Genomic DNA, 13,831 nt, shown 5'->3' with positions numbered 1-13,831 from the left:
TCTTTCAGTAGAGGAAGAATCTGGATGTCCTTAGTATGGTTTGTGAGCACTCCTCATTTTCTTGCCAAGAGTTAAGTGGATACAGATCTCCTGATAGCTGACCTTCTAGTTGACCGAATGGGATCATGTAAGAAAGACACCTGCTACCTCGTCCCAATGAATAAGTTTGTCATACAACACAGAGGTCTGTGGACCCTTGAGAAAGAAACGTTTATTACTTGGCACATCATTCAAATCTCTGTCACACGCGCGCGCGGACACACACACACACACACACTCGCCACTCATTTCAAAGTTTGTGAATTTTCGGTATGAAGTAAAATATGTCAAAAATCTATCTTTTTATTCTATATTGTACACTTTGTTAAAATATCTAGGAGAAATTAGACATGTAACAACTTTAGAAGAAAAGAAGCATACACCTTTGAATGTAGAGTCATATTTTAAACACTAAATGGTTGTATTTTCAAGGGAAAGTAAACTTTGTAATTTAAAATATGGAAAAAGTGACATAAGATGCATTTGTAATCACAGAGGAAGAATAAAAAGGTGAAATGCACAGATTATTGACAATGTTCTGCAGAGTCACCTCTGTGTTCTTTGATCTGGTCTAGTTTTAATGGCTTCAAAGGAGCCTCTAAAGATGTTTCTGGTTAATTTTACTCTCACAAATAGGTAGATCGTAATGCTGGCATTCACCTGTATAGCTCAAACAGCAAAGTAAATGAAGTTTTTAAAGTATCTTACTTCACTTTTCAATGATTCTCTTCCTTGGTTCTGTTCCCTTTTCATAGTTTTCCTCTCCACTCATCTCCAGTTTCAAAATATTAAATACAAAACCTTTTCAATTATTGTTCTTAGACAAGAATTCCTGATGTTACAAGGAAGGAAGTAAGCCTTCAACTATTAATATTTCTGAATTTTAATTCCGTAGCCACTTTAGAATGGCAAACTCAAATTTTAGGGACTGGGATGATCGTGTTGAAAACTTAAGTGGTCATAAAAACAACTTTACTAATATTATTATTCCAACGATTCACGTTGATGCCTCCGATGGCTCGGGAAAGTTCTTACACCACCACTGTAGTATATGAAAAAGGAAAACAAAACAAAACACAAAACAAAAACCACAACAAAACCCTCAAAGCCTGTTTAAAATGGCTCGAAGTACCTTTTTAAAGACAGAACCCCAGAGAAAAACGCTACCAATTCCTTGCTTTATTGTTCCCTGCCTGGGGTCCTCAATAGCCTTTTCCATTAACCTTCCCTTTTTACGCAATGGTTAATGACTTTTGGGGTTGTTTTGCTTTTTGTTTCTGCTGAGTCACTAAATTTCGCCTCTTTGTCCCCAGGTGCTGCTCAGCATAAAAGTTAAAAGTGCAATTCAGGAAGCACTGGGATTCTGTGTAGACCCGAGGAAACCATTTCCCTAAGAGAAGCTCTGTTCCTTGGCTTATCCTTCCTTCCCGGGAAGGAAGCTTCCGAGGAACGAAGGGATCAGCCCGCTTTGCCTGCAGAAGCTTGGCTGAGGGTTCCCAGCCGGCTGTGAACTGCGGAGCATTGTAGGCGCCTGGCTGGCTCAGCCCAATGCAGAAGTCTCTCCCTTCTCCAAAAACCCAAATCCCTACAGAACCAGCTTCTAGTTACTTTCCCTTCAAGGGGATTAAAATAATTGTGATTTGTGGCGCTCTGCGTTCGCGGTGGTATTTTCTGTTGTGTTAAATGCCTCTTACTAAGTAATAGATGTGATTTATGTGGACGACGACGGGGTGTGTGGTGGATTCGGTGATTAATCAGTGAATTCCCATCCGCTGGCATCTCTCACTGCCCCTCTTGCGTGATGTAAGATCAGACGTACCCTGCATTGAAAAGTCAAGACACACGGGCGGCTCGCTCGCGCTCACACACGCTCTCGCTCCTCTCTCCCGCACGCGCGCATCCCTCCACCTTCCACATCCTGCTCCAGGCAGGAGAAGGCGGACTGGTTGGACTCATTGAGCTGAAGAATTTCCAGTGACATTTGTAAATGACGCCGCTCGATTCCGGGCTCCAAGCCGCCGCCGCCGCCGCCGCCTCCGGGCCGAAGGTGCCGCCGAGCAGTCTCCAGCGCAGACTTCCTTACCGGGCGACCACAATGTCCGAGTTTCTCCTCGCCTTACTCACTCTCTCGGGATTATTGCCGATCGCCAGGGTGCTGACCGTGAGAGCCGACCGAGGTAAGGAGAACACCTTCCCCCTCCCCTCCCCTGGCTTCCTTGGCTTTCCTGCTGGGCGATGCTTGCAGATAAGTGAGTGTGAAACTTAAGTCCTTGCAGCCCCGCTCCCCGGGACCGGGTGGCCACAGTGTGCTGGCCCTGTGGGGGATGAGAGGTGCGGTGAGGGGTTTCTGAACCAAGTGCCAGAGTCCTTCGCACCCCCACAGCTTTTGCCTTTGGCCGCTTCCCGGTCTCGATTTTGTCCCCTCCGGGAGTGTTTGGACTTGACTGTGCGCTTCTGCCCGCGCATCCTAAGCGCTGCAGATGTTTGGATGAGAATTCGCATTTCCGAGAGAGACTTCCCTCCGCGATGGCGCTCAACTGCGAGCTTTTGAGAGCTCCAGGTTCTCCGCGTTAAGCGTGTCCGCCCTCAACTTAGCTCCCAGGTTAACTTCCTTATCTGCTGCATTAGGGGTCTGTGGAGCAGCGAAAGCGCCGATTCAAGTGCCTTTCCTTTCTATAGCCTCTTCCTGGGTTCAGACTGGGAACAGAGTCCTGTCATCAGTGAAGAGGCTTTTAGGGCGCTTCCGGGCGCACGCACCTGCTTGAACTTGACTTTTCGATTCTGAGGGTCTGTGACACAGCCCAGGTGCCCTGAGGGGCTAACCCACCACTGGAGTGCCTCGCTCCAGCCTGGCGCTTTTCTTTTCCTTTTTCTCCAAGTAGCTGGTGAATGATAGAAGTTTAGAAGGGAATGAATATGGGGAGCAGAGGAAAGAGGAGGTAGGAATTAGAATAAGCTGGGATTCTATAAACTTTTCATCTGGAAAATCAAGAATCCCTGTGCGAGTTTAATAATCTTTGACACCAGATGCACTAGTGAAAAAGGGAGGAAAATACTAGATGAATATTTGGGGCACTGGTCCTGGCCTTGGAATGGTTAACTGGTTAAAGTAAAATCAGAAGTATCATAGATCCTTTTTTTAAATCAGAAAATGAGCTTATATTGACTGGTATAGTTCAGCTATTTGGTTTAAGAGAGAGAGAGAGAGAGAGAGAGAGAGAGAGAGAGAGAGAGAGAGAGAGAGAGAGAGAAAAGAAACCCAGATCCCAATGCCAAACAAATAGGCACTGGGAGATTAAGTGATTGCATTTATATGAAACAGATTATGAATTGACAAAAAATATTGCTTCATTATAGGAAAGAAGAGGGAAATGAACTGTAGTGTTTCTATTCAACCTGCTGTTGGCAACCAGATTCTAGTCTTTATAACATACCCACACGTGTCATTTCCTCTACCAGTGGTGGGACTAATCTGAGTGCCTTTAGGAAATCTGACATTTACTGGTGATAATCTTTTAAACATATCACTGCCACCTAACCATAACTTCTGAACTTGCTCAACTTGCCTTGAAGTTGGTATGGAATAGTTGGAAACTATACTGATGAAATGGTAGCACATAGCTCTCCTTGAAATGATGATGTCTTTGATCTGGAACAATCAGCTCTCAACCTTTCTTAGGAAAAATGTTTGAAGTTGGACCAGAGCAGATGAACAGAGTGGAGCTTTTCAGCCTAGTGTGCTAGCAAAATATAATGGTACTGGCAGACTACTGTTATTGGGCTCTTCCTGGTTGAATCTCCAATCTCCAGAAATTTGACTTCATCTAGAGCTGAGTTCTCAATGCTTCTGTATATGTTTTTGGGAACAGAACTATTGCTACCATGATTGGAATAAATATCTGAAGAGAATTTCATATATAACATAAAAAATACAGACTCCCCAACTTTCTTCTGAGATAGAATATTAAATAACTAAGAGGATTATATGTGGGTGCCAATTTAGTTTCATGAGGGAGAGGAACATCTAAGATAAAAGCAGAGCACATGGTAAATGATTGCTGGTTTTTTCCTAAAAAAAAATGAAATAGTGTCATGTTGTATCACCACGTCGACATGAAGTACTATATCAGATAGCACAAGTAAAAATAATTGTAGACCAGCACTTTACCATGATTATATATTTAACACACTTTCAAAACTGTTAGAAAAGAGCTAAAATTCTCACAGTTATCAAAAGTGAAAAGGATGGGCCCCATTTGGAAAAAGGAATTTTAAAAAAGAGAGAAATCTTGTTAAGAAAGTTAGGAAAGAAAGTGTTACTGCATTATGACAAGCTTCCCTCACTAATATGCTGAAACAGAAGATATGGGAATATAAACTCAAGAAAGAGGTTAATGAGATGTAACTTTCTGCCCAGGCTTATGTCAATCGTCCTTGAATAATAGAACAGGCATGTGAATTACACAGGCACATTTTGTAGTGCAAGAGCTAACTGCTTGACAAAAAATGAGAATTCGCTTTTAGGTTCTACATGTACTTATTGGGTAATAGGTAGCTTCTCAAACTGTATGAACTATATCAGAAATGTTTGTGTTATCTTCTAGCCGTGTTGTTCCCTTTATACCTTCATGAGTTCAAACATTGTATTAAATAGAAAAAGACTTGAAAGCAACTCGTATGTTTATGTTCAAACCATATACATGCACTTGTCTTTTAATTCCTTATTGTTTATTTTCTTAGTTTATATTGATTTCATACGGCGTTAAACTAATGTACATGTAAGTTTTTATTACATTCTGTCACATCTTAAAAAGGAAACATCTTTGTAACTCTTAACAGCCAAAATTGGAAGATAAATCAGATTCACTTAGAATCAACTAATTTGTCATATAACAATGTCATATCATATCAAAGTATTGCCTGATAAGGATTAAAACTTGAAAGAAAGTATATCTTAAAGTGTCAAATTTTTTGAAAAGAAAAGGGATTGAGAGGCCTAATGCTAGTCTCTGTTAAATTCTCAAGTGTGATACAATGTGCAGACATATTTCCAAATAATTAAAGTTCATGCTGTTATAGTCATTTTAATGTATCTATGTAGAAGACCATCTAATAATGGCAATTAAATGTGTATCAAAATTTTAATCTCCTCTCAAAGAAGAATGAACTGTGATTTATGTCTCTTTATATGCCACAAATAACATTAAAGTTTTGTTTTGAAGAGGTTGCTAATCTTTGAATTTGTTCTCTTTCTCTCTCTCTTCTCAAGCTCAAATTTAAACTGAGTAAGAGAGAAAAGAGACAATGGAAAACGTAAAGAAAAAAATTAAATGCGCTAAAACAATAAGAAAAAATGTGAATTGCAGAAAACAGAATTCGGGAGGAAAAAGGAGTTAAGAGAAAGCTGAAGATAAATTTAGAAAAAGGATGGATGGATGGATGGATGGATGGATGGATGGATGGATGGATGGATTCTGCCATACATCAGAATCTGAATCAGTATTTCTTGAGGAGATTAAAGTATCTTTAGATAAAATAATTTCTTAAAATGTTTTTTCTCATGTTATTATAAGTATTATATGAAAATATTTACAGTAAAAAATAATTTAATTGCCACCAGTGTGAGTCTGATTATAATTAGACCTCTAAGAATGGAGAGAGACATGAGAATATTGCAGAAAAATTAAATGTTAACTGTGCTAGAATTACAAATATGGAAGTGATTTTTTAAAAATGTAAGTGAAAGTATAGGAAATTTTCTTAGAAAGGGTGGTAAATGAGTGATATGGTTAATGTATTCTTAGGACTTAGATGACACTTTCTAAATGCTACTTGTCATTCAAGGTGGAGGCATGCAGAGGTATTTAGTTTGCAAATCTATTGGATCCAGGACATTTGTTTCTTGCCAGTTACCTTGTCAATTTCTTTTCTCAGCCTAGGGGATACCATAAAAATAAGCTCCATTCAAAGTCACCTGAACTGAACAGGACTTGGTCTTCTACAAGGATTATAATATTGAGGGAACTTTATATCTTCCCCCATTGCTATATATTAATATGATCCAGTTTTTTATGTTTCTGCCATTAATTTTTGTATCTTAATATGAAATGTGCAACTCTCCCTCCCTTTCCTTCAGCATTTTCCTGATTATAGGAATTCTGTGTAGTAAAAAGTACCAATCAAACATACTGATAGATTTCTCTATCTTCCGTGGCTGTCTGTCAAAACAATTCTTGTACAAAGGAAACACTTGTCTTCATTCTAGATAGATGAATTCAAAGAAAGTAGAATTAATCCTAAAAGTTAAACATGCCTGTGCTAACATGATATCATTCGTCAAACTAAGTTAGTAGTAAGTGGAACTCACTTATACAATTGCCTCAACCCCATTTCTCTCTCTCTCTCTCTCTGTATGTATATCTTCTTTAAAATGGCTTTCCTTGGCACAAACACATATTAAAAATACCACTTTGGCCTGAAAATTGGAGATGGTTTTTATGAACGTAACTTTTGCTTTTCAAAACTTCAGATAAACATGTCTATTTATCTAGGGAAAAAAAAGTGAAATGAAGAAAATTTTGAGTTATTTTTGACTAATAATATGTAATATTATAATACATTTCCATATAACAAGTATTTCATTTTAACAGAATCTGACTGTGTGGAAGAAACACGTGTCAAAATTATTTGCTTTTGAAATGCCTATAATTATGGTATACCCAATGCTTATAATTTGAAGCAATACATTTAGTAGTGGAATGCTAAATAAAATAAAGCCAAAGATTGAGTTCTATTATGAATTAATCAAAATATATGCTCAGCCAAATTCCTATGAGAAAATACTTATGTCTACTTTATATAGTTTTAAATATTTTCTTAAATTTCTTCAAGAAATTTGACTTCTCCTATATAATCCAAAAATAATGACCAAAAGCTATCTTGATGCATAGAAAGGTCAAATAAGGTTTTTCTTTTGGTTTCGGCAGAGGAGGGGAGAGGTAGGAAAAATTAGTTAACCAAACAGAAAAATATCAAGGGATGCTTTTTATTTTCTTCTGTGGAATTGCTATACATTTTCACATGGATAGTTATTCCCAAATTTAACCCGTGTCACAAACCATTGTCTAGAGACATAGAAATGAAGTTGCAACATAGCAATCACAAATCGTATAGTCTATAGTCCTTGGAAACATTCTCCAGTTATTTTATTTTGGAAGGAGATCTTTAAAACTTATTAGCTTTTTGGGATAAAATCTTATTTAAACGGTAAATAATACAAAAAAAAAGAAAATATCTTTAAAAAATAATTTGAGTTTTTAAAAGTTGGTTTTTGGACTAATTTGCATATGTGAATTCCACTGGTACAGAATGAGTGTCTTTACCTCACTCACTCAATTTTGAAAAGTATTATACTTGCAATAGTATTGAATCTCTGTTCTGGCTCTTCAGTGCTCTCTCATTTGAATAACATGTCAATCTCACCAAGTACATCTGCACCCTCTATTTTAGAGAAAGGAGAATGAAGCATTCAGGAGATTCTGCCATACAACCCAACAAGTAAGCTTAGACCTTCAAAATGTATGTGCTATTTATTTTCTACTAGTTTGTCTTCTACAAGCTGCCCTCACAATTTTAAATCTATATTTTCTTCTTCATAAATGATCAGATGGCCTCCCTTTTTCCCTTGGCATAAGTACAAGGCCAAGTTAGAAAATATGTATTATGTATTGCTCTGTTCTAAATTGAGTGATATCAAAATGTAGAGTCAGTCTCATTCTTTCCATCACTCTCTCTCTCTCCATCCTTTTGATTTAGGCTATCTCTATACAAACCGACATATTTTGACTGAGCCCCCTGACTAAACTAATTGATGAAACTGACTAGTAACTAAATGGAAATCAAAACTATGAAATAATAGCCATACATCCTGTAAAAAAGTAAGACTGGTCTTGCAGGAAAAGCCTAAAGTGAGATTCTATGAAGAAACAATAACAACAACATATTTCCCTGAAAGAATTATGCAACATATTTCCAGTTTGCAGAGCAAATCATATGTGCTTTTGCTGTTGTGTCTCTCATACTAGGCAAATTAAATATGTTTGCTAGTAACTACATATTTATATAATGGGGTATTATACAAGTTTAAAACACTATTAGAAAATAAATAAGTATTCTGAATTTATTTGTACTCTAAGAGAATTTACTATATTGAAAGTGGAAATTTATTATTTTTCTGTTTTCCTTTACTTTTTAACTAAATTTGTATTTCTCAATTTTGTAAAACATTTAAAAAAACTTAAATATATTACAAAATGTGGTTTCGAAGATTTTCTCTCAATAAAGGATATATATAGTGGAAATCATTCATAAATTGGACAACAGGATTAAATGCTCTTTTAAATATGACTATAGTAATTTTCTTATGCAGTCACATTAACTTAGTTTGAGTCTGCAATTAGGTACTCAATTACGATTTTTAAAAATGCAATGGCAAGAATAAATAAATGAGTATGCCCATTTGTTGATCTTATTCCCTATTAGTTTGAATTTGTAAGTATCATTAGTGGAAAAGAGCAATGCTCATTTTGGAAATAATCATGTTTCAACATGATTGGGGTCTACTCGAGGGGGAGGGTGGAAGGAGGAAGAGGAGCAGAAAGGATAACTATTGTGCCCTAGGCTTAACACCTGGGTGATAAGATAATATAATCAACAAACCCTTGTTACACATGTTTACCTATGTAACAAACCTTCACATGTACCCCCAAATCTAAAATAAAAATTTAAAAAAATGTTTTCTATTGTTCAATAACTCTACTCATATTTGTTTAATAATGATGTATCGTCAACATTTGGGATTTTTTCTTAAATATTTCAGAATAGTTGTAAATATGTAACCCTTTTCAAAGGTGTCTTTACCTTTAGAAAAGAAAGAAAAATAATTTTGATTAATACATTTGTACTATAGATTCATTTGTTTAATCTTATTTTTCCCAAATGTAAGCTTGTATATAAAAGTCTCTCAGATATAAACTTGTGTATTTGAAAGTTTCCATTTAAACATGAATAATAGTATAACTATATCCTTGATGGAAGTTGAGAAAGTACCTTTTCATATACAATTTCTTCCAACTTTGTTAAGAGAGAAAAAAAAAAAAAACTTCTTGAAGAAGATAGATCATGTTGCCTTGCTAAGATACCGACATTACATTTCATCTCACAATGCATTCTTATTAACAGTCAGATATCTCTTCCGGAATTGCATACACCTCATTGTCGTGACCGGCTCAGCCTTCAGACCAAAGACAGGTATTGTTGAAACATGACCTCATTTTAGTCAAAAGAATATGTTTCTTCTTTAGGTAAGATCAAGGTACCACCTATCGTCTCTTGTTTTATTCTTGCAATCAATAGGACGTCCCTTCCTAACTTTTCCACATTGCATTGACATCCTTCAAGACTTCCAAGACAGCTTAACTTTAGAAATACGAATATATAATTCCTTAAGAATTTTTCTACCGCTGAGTTTTTCTTTAATGACAATTTGTCACCTTAGCCCTTTCTTCTTAAAATGAGAAAAGAAAACTAAAAATGAGTTTTGTGGAGAAATGAAACTTGGTTGTGGTTGCTTTGTGTGTTCCTAGCATATCTTAAGATATTTGTGAGAAAGAAAAGCTCTAGGTGTAATGCCGATAACAGAAATGTGCTTAGAATCATCTGTTTTCTTTCGAAACTAGGATGTGTAAAGGAATGAAGAAAAACAATGCCGAGAAAGAGAACTTTGATAGTCAGAATTTATTGAATCCTCTGTCCACTAGTGATCAGATCAAGTAGCTGAGCTAATTAGAACCTAAACTTTTGCTAAAATAGATATTATAGAGCTTTAAAAATGATTCAGTTTATAGATTATCTAAGACATTTTGTGCATTTCCAAAGCTTTTCATGGTATATTTTTATCGGGACAAAAATGTTAAAATAGCAAGTGTACTTTATTAAAATATTCCACTTTATTCAACTCTATTAACTTTTAAGACATTTTTTCATGACTAAGCTCTGAAAGTACCATAATAATGACACCAGCTTCGGAGTGAGATTCTTGCCTCATCAGGTGAAAGCACTACAGATTGTGCCCACTGGGCATCCATATTTTTGAGATTTTCATTAAGCATAATAACTACATCAGATTTGTAGATGGAGTTACTAACTCAGAATTCAGGCACTCTTGCTGAGCGCCCTTGTATTGATGTCATTTCCAACACAAAGACTACAGTTCAGCAGCACTATATTGATGTCCTATAACACAATAGCACACTAATCTTATTTGCAAGAAAATTTGATGACTGTCCAACATAATCAACGTTTAATATATCTAAACGTAGAATTTAGATATACTAAATATATCAGATATTCAGAACTTAAACCTTTTCCTTTGTCCGTTGTTGGATTACACTCAATTCTACAGTTCCTTCTCCTACTAGCACATTTTCTCCTATTTTCACTTGCTAATGATCTTGTCAAATATTTAGAAATTAATCCTGGCAGTGAAAGAACCAACATCTTAGAACATTTCGACTTTCTTTGCTATTCTCATTGCTAGGAGAACATAAAGTAATGAAGGGCATGAGGGTTTTCCCTTGTATGTATTTTCATCTAGGTGACTGTGAAAACACCACCAGAGTTTTACAGAAAATTGCTCTGATCCATTCTGAGAAGATAAACATAGCTATGACCCTAACATTCTGTGAGTGCACAGAGTGTAATGTCTGTGAAAACTCATTGTATAATGTATTGCATTACACAAATACCTATTATTTTATGAATTATATTATTTGCTTTAATATAAGTTATTAATACCAAGAAGCTCTTTACATTTCAGCATACTTTCGTTTTTTATTCAGGTTTTTTTTTCCTGCTGAATCACGTGGTCCTTGAAGCAACCCATATGGTTGGTGATCATTCATGTGTTTATTCACTCATTTGACAAAGATGAGCAAATAGGTGGTAATCACTGTTTTAGGTCGTGGTAATGAAGCAAGTGAACGAGGTAGACAATGTAACTAGGCTGATAGGGCTTTAGTGCAAGAGGAGACAGAAACAGCAAACAAATAAATAAATAACATCCTTACTAAAAAAAAAAATAATGTAATGTAACTGAGGAAAATGCAATTGGGAGTCGTAGTTATATTCACAGATGGCCTTTTTGAGCAAGTGACATATTTGATAAAACTAAGTGACAAGAGGGGACAAACTCTGAGTCTTCTAGAAGAAGGAATTTTATATGCCACCCTTGAGAGGAAGTTGTAATTTTGGTATTTTAAAGAAAGAAGGTCACTTTGTCTGAAATAAACTATGAGTGTTTAGGAAAGAAGAGAAGTAGAGAAAGCCATATTTATGGTGAAGTCAAATCAGGTCAGGTAGGGTCATGCAGATCAAAGTGAGGCATTTGGGTTTGGTTCTGATTTTGAGCAGCTACTGGCTGTCTAATCAGAGGTGAAAATGATGCAACTTACTTTTTAAAGAGAGAATGCTTGGTCTGAAAAGAAGGACCAGAAGGAAAATGATGAATCCAGTTCAGGGATTATCGAAATTCATCCTGGAAAAGATGTCGATGGCTTGAATGAGGGAATAGTGGGGGCAATGAGGACAAGCTAGAACAGAGATTGGCATTTTTAGTTTAGAAAGATTTTCTGTAAGAATGAATGCAGCACCATTGTATGTATTAGGGAGGATAGGCATGAAACAAAGCCTCAAAAGATAATATTTGGAGGAAAGGGTTAATATTCTAAGCAGATAATAAATAATTTCAGGCTATTTTAAATGGGTCCATTACATTTTGCAGAGCCTCTTATTGATTTGTATGAAACATGGTTCACAATAAAAGTCACATGATGGTCATATGTGGGCCATACAATATTTGGTTACTTTCTTATTATCTTTTCTTTTGTATTTCAGAATTATTAATATCATATTTCCTACCACCCTGTGTTTACCTATGCCATGTCTGTACAATGGAATTAATTGAATCTGACTCACAGTATTCTTTAGGGAGTTAGTTAAAATGATACACTTAGCAATGTTTTAAGCATTGGCAAATATGGAAGCAATAATTTTACTGTTAATTCTATCAATAAAAACCAGCACAATAGCAAAAGAAGCAGGCATTGGCCTATGAAGACTCTTGGGTTTGTTTATTGAAGAAATTTGCAGTGTTTTAAAGAAAGAGTTCTTTTTCAATTGTCCCTGAATTCTTGACATGATTGAGAAGAGTTTATACTGACACTCAAGTTCCTGCTGATGAATATTTAATTAGGAAAAAGGGAAGAAATTGTAACAAAGTTATTATTGGCTGTACTCATCACCCTCCCTGGAAATTCCAAGAAAACTGTAGTAAAGGCTGGGCGTGGTGGCTCACGCCTGTAATCTCAGCACTTTGGGAGGCTGAAGTGGGCAGATCACCTGAGGTCAGGAGTTTGAGATGAGCCTGGCCAACGTGGTGAGACCCTGTCTCTACAAAAAATACAAAAATTAGCCAGGCACAGTTGCATGTGCCAGTAGTCCCAGCTACTCAGGAGGCTGAGGCAGGAGAATCACTTAAGCCTGGGAAGCAGAGGTTGCAGTAGCGGAGATTGTGCCACAGCACTCTAGCCTGAGCAACTAAGTGAGATTCTGTCTCAACAAACAAACAAACAAACAAACAAAAACTGTAGTAAAGAAGTGAGTGGTGAGGATCTATCAGGTTAAGAGAACCTACCAGGTAAGGGTTTATGATACACAGTTATTACCTGTTGGACAATTAGAGCCCTTGGATTATTCTTATTTATCTACACATTCCTTGAATAAACATTGTATTGCCTGACATGCTAACATGTACCAGTGTCAGTGTGGTTTGTAGACTTGGAGGCAGAAATAACAAGACTATTAAAACCAGGACTAGAAATAAAAACACTAGCAATTATACAACTTCGGAGTGTCAAGGAAAGCTTGCTTGTGAATACAGAGTAAACGATTTGGGGTCTATTTAGTCCTTGTTGAAGCTAAAAAAGAAAGAGAGAGTGAGAGGCAGAGAAAGAGAAAGGAGGAAAATTTTATAAAACTGGTGGAAAGCAAAAATATCACAGCCTAGAGAACATATGAATAAAAGAGAAAGGAATACATTATTTGAAGGAAATACTGTTACTGTTAAACTGACTGAATTACCCTGGGTCCTAAGGTATTTGAAGATTGTTTTGGGGTTTGGTTCCTATGATTTTTTTCATTGCTCTGTTTTCTCTTTTGGTGCTTTCTCTCCCATTCTCTACTTTGAGAAAAAGTGAGAGTTTAGGTTTATAACTTGATATTCAAATCTGCATTTCTGAGTACCAGCTTAATCCCCAAAATATCTCACTCAATTTGTTTTTAGGTTATGAAGAACATCTAAACAGAGTATCAAAAAGGCAGCTTGGAGTAATCAACCCTTTTAGACACTATTTACTTTATATTGCTGGACCTGCAGCATTATGGAAGAAAATACTTTACTTCACCCAGAGAAATTACCTCGGAAATGCTACATGATCATTACAAGTAATGTACAAGAAAATAACCTGCTTTCTTAGTTTTCAAGCATGGTATGTTTTTAGACTTAAGGGAAGACATACTAAACACACATTAGGTTAAATGAAAAGAGATTCAAAGCTCAGGCATTTAAAATTTTAGAAATGCCTAAATAAAATATTGAAGCAAAAGATCTCAACCAATTTATTTGTTGTGTAAAGAGCTTACATGCAGATTTAGTAGACATTTGCTAGATGCATGT

The 13,831-nt window shown here is 36.2% G+C and overlaps 1 protein-coding gene across 4 annotated transcripts in view; it reads left to right on the top strand.

Annotated features, from left to right (window-relative positions):
• The first annotated feature begins 2,016 nt into the window (after window positions 1–2,016).
• LOC105492606 (LDL receptor related protein 1B) overlaps window positions 2,017–13,831 on the top strand; it is a 1,932,714-nt gene continuing 1,920,899 nt past the window's right edge. For all 4 annotated transcript variants that reach the window (XR_011609732.1, XM_011759820.3, XM_011759819.3 and 1 more), the window contains exon 1: window positions 2,017–2,216. Coding sequence is in view for 3 of the 4 variants with exons in the window: in XM_011759820.3 (XP_011758122.2) it covers window positions 2,027–2,216 (190 nt within the window). In the remaining variant the exon portion in view is untranslated. The remainder of the gene's footprint in view (window positions 2,217–13,831) is intronic.

This window comes from Macaca nemestrina, chromosome 11 (assembly GCF_043159975.1).
Source record: "Macaca nemestrina isolate mMacNem1 chromosome 11, mMacNem.hap1, whole genome shotgun sequence".
Classification (NCBI taxonomy): domain Eukaryota; kingdom Metazoa; phylum Chordata; class Mammalia; order Primates; family Cercopithecidae; genus Macaca; species Macaca nemestrina.
This window is presented reverse-complemented; position numbering and strand designations above follow the sequence as displayed.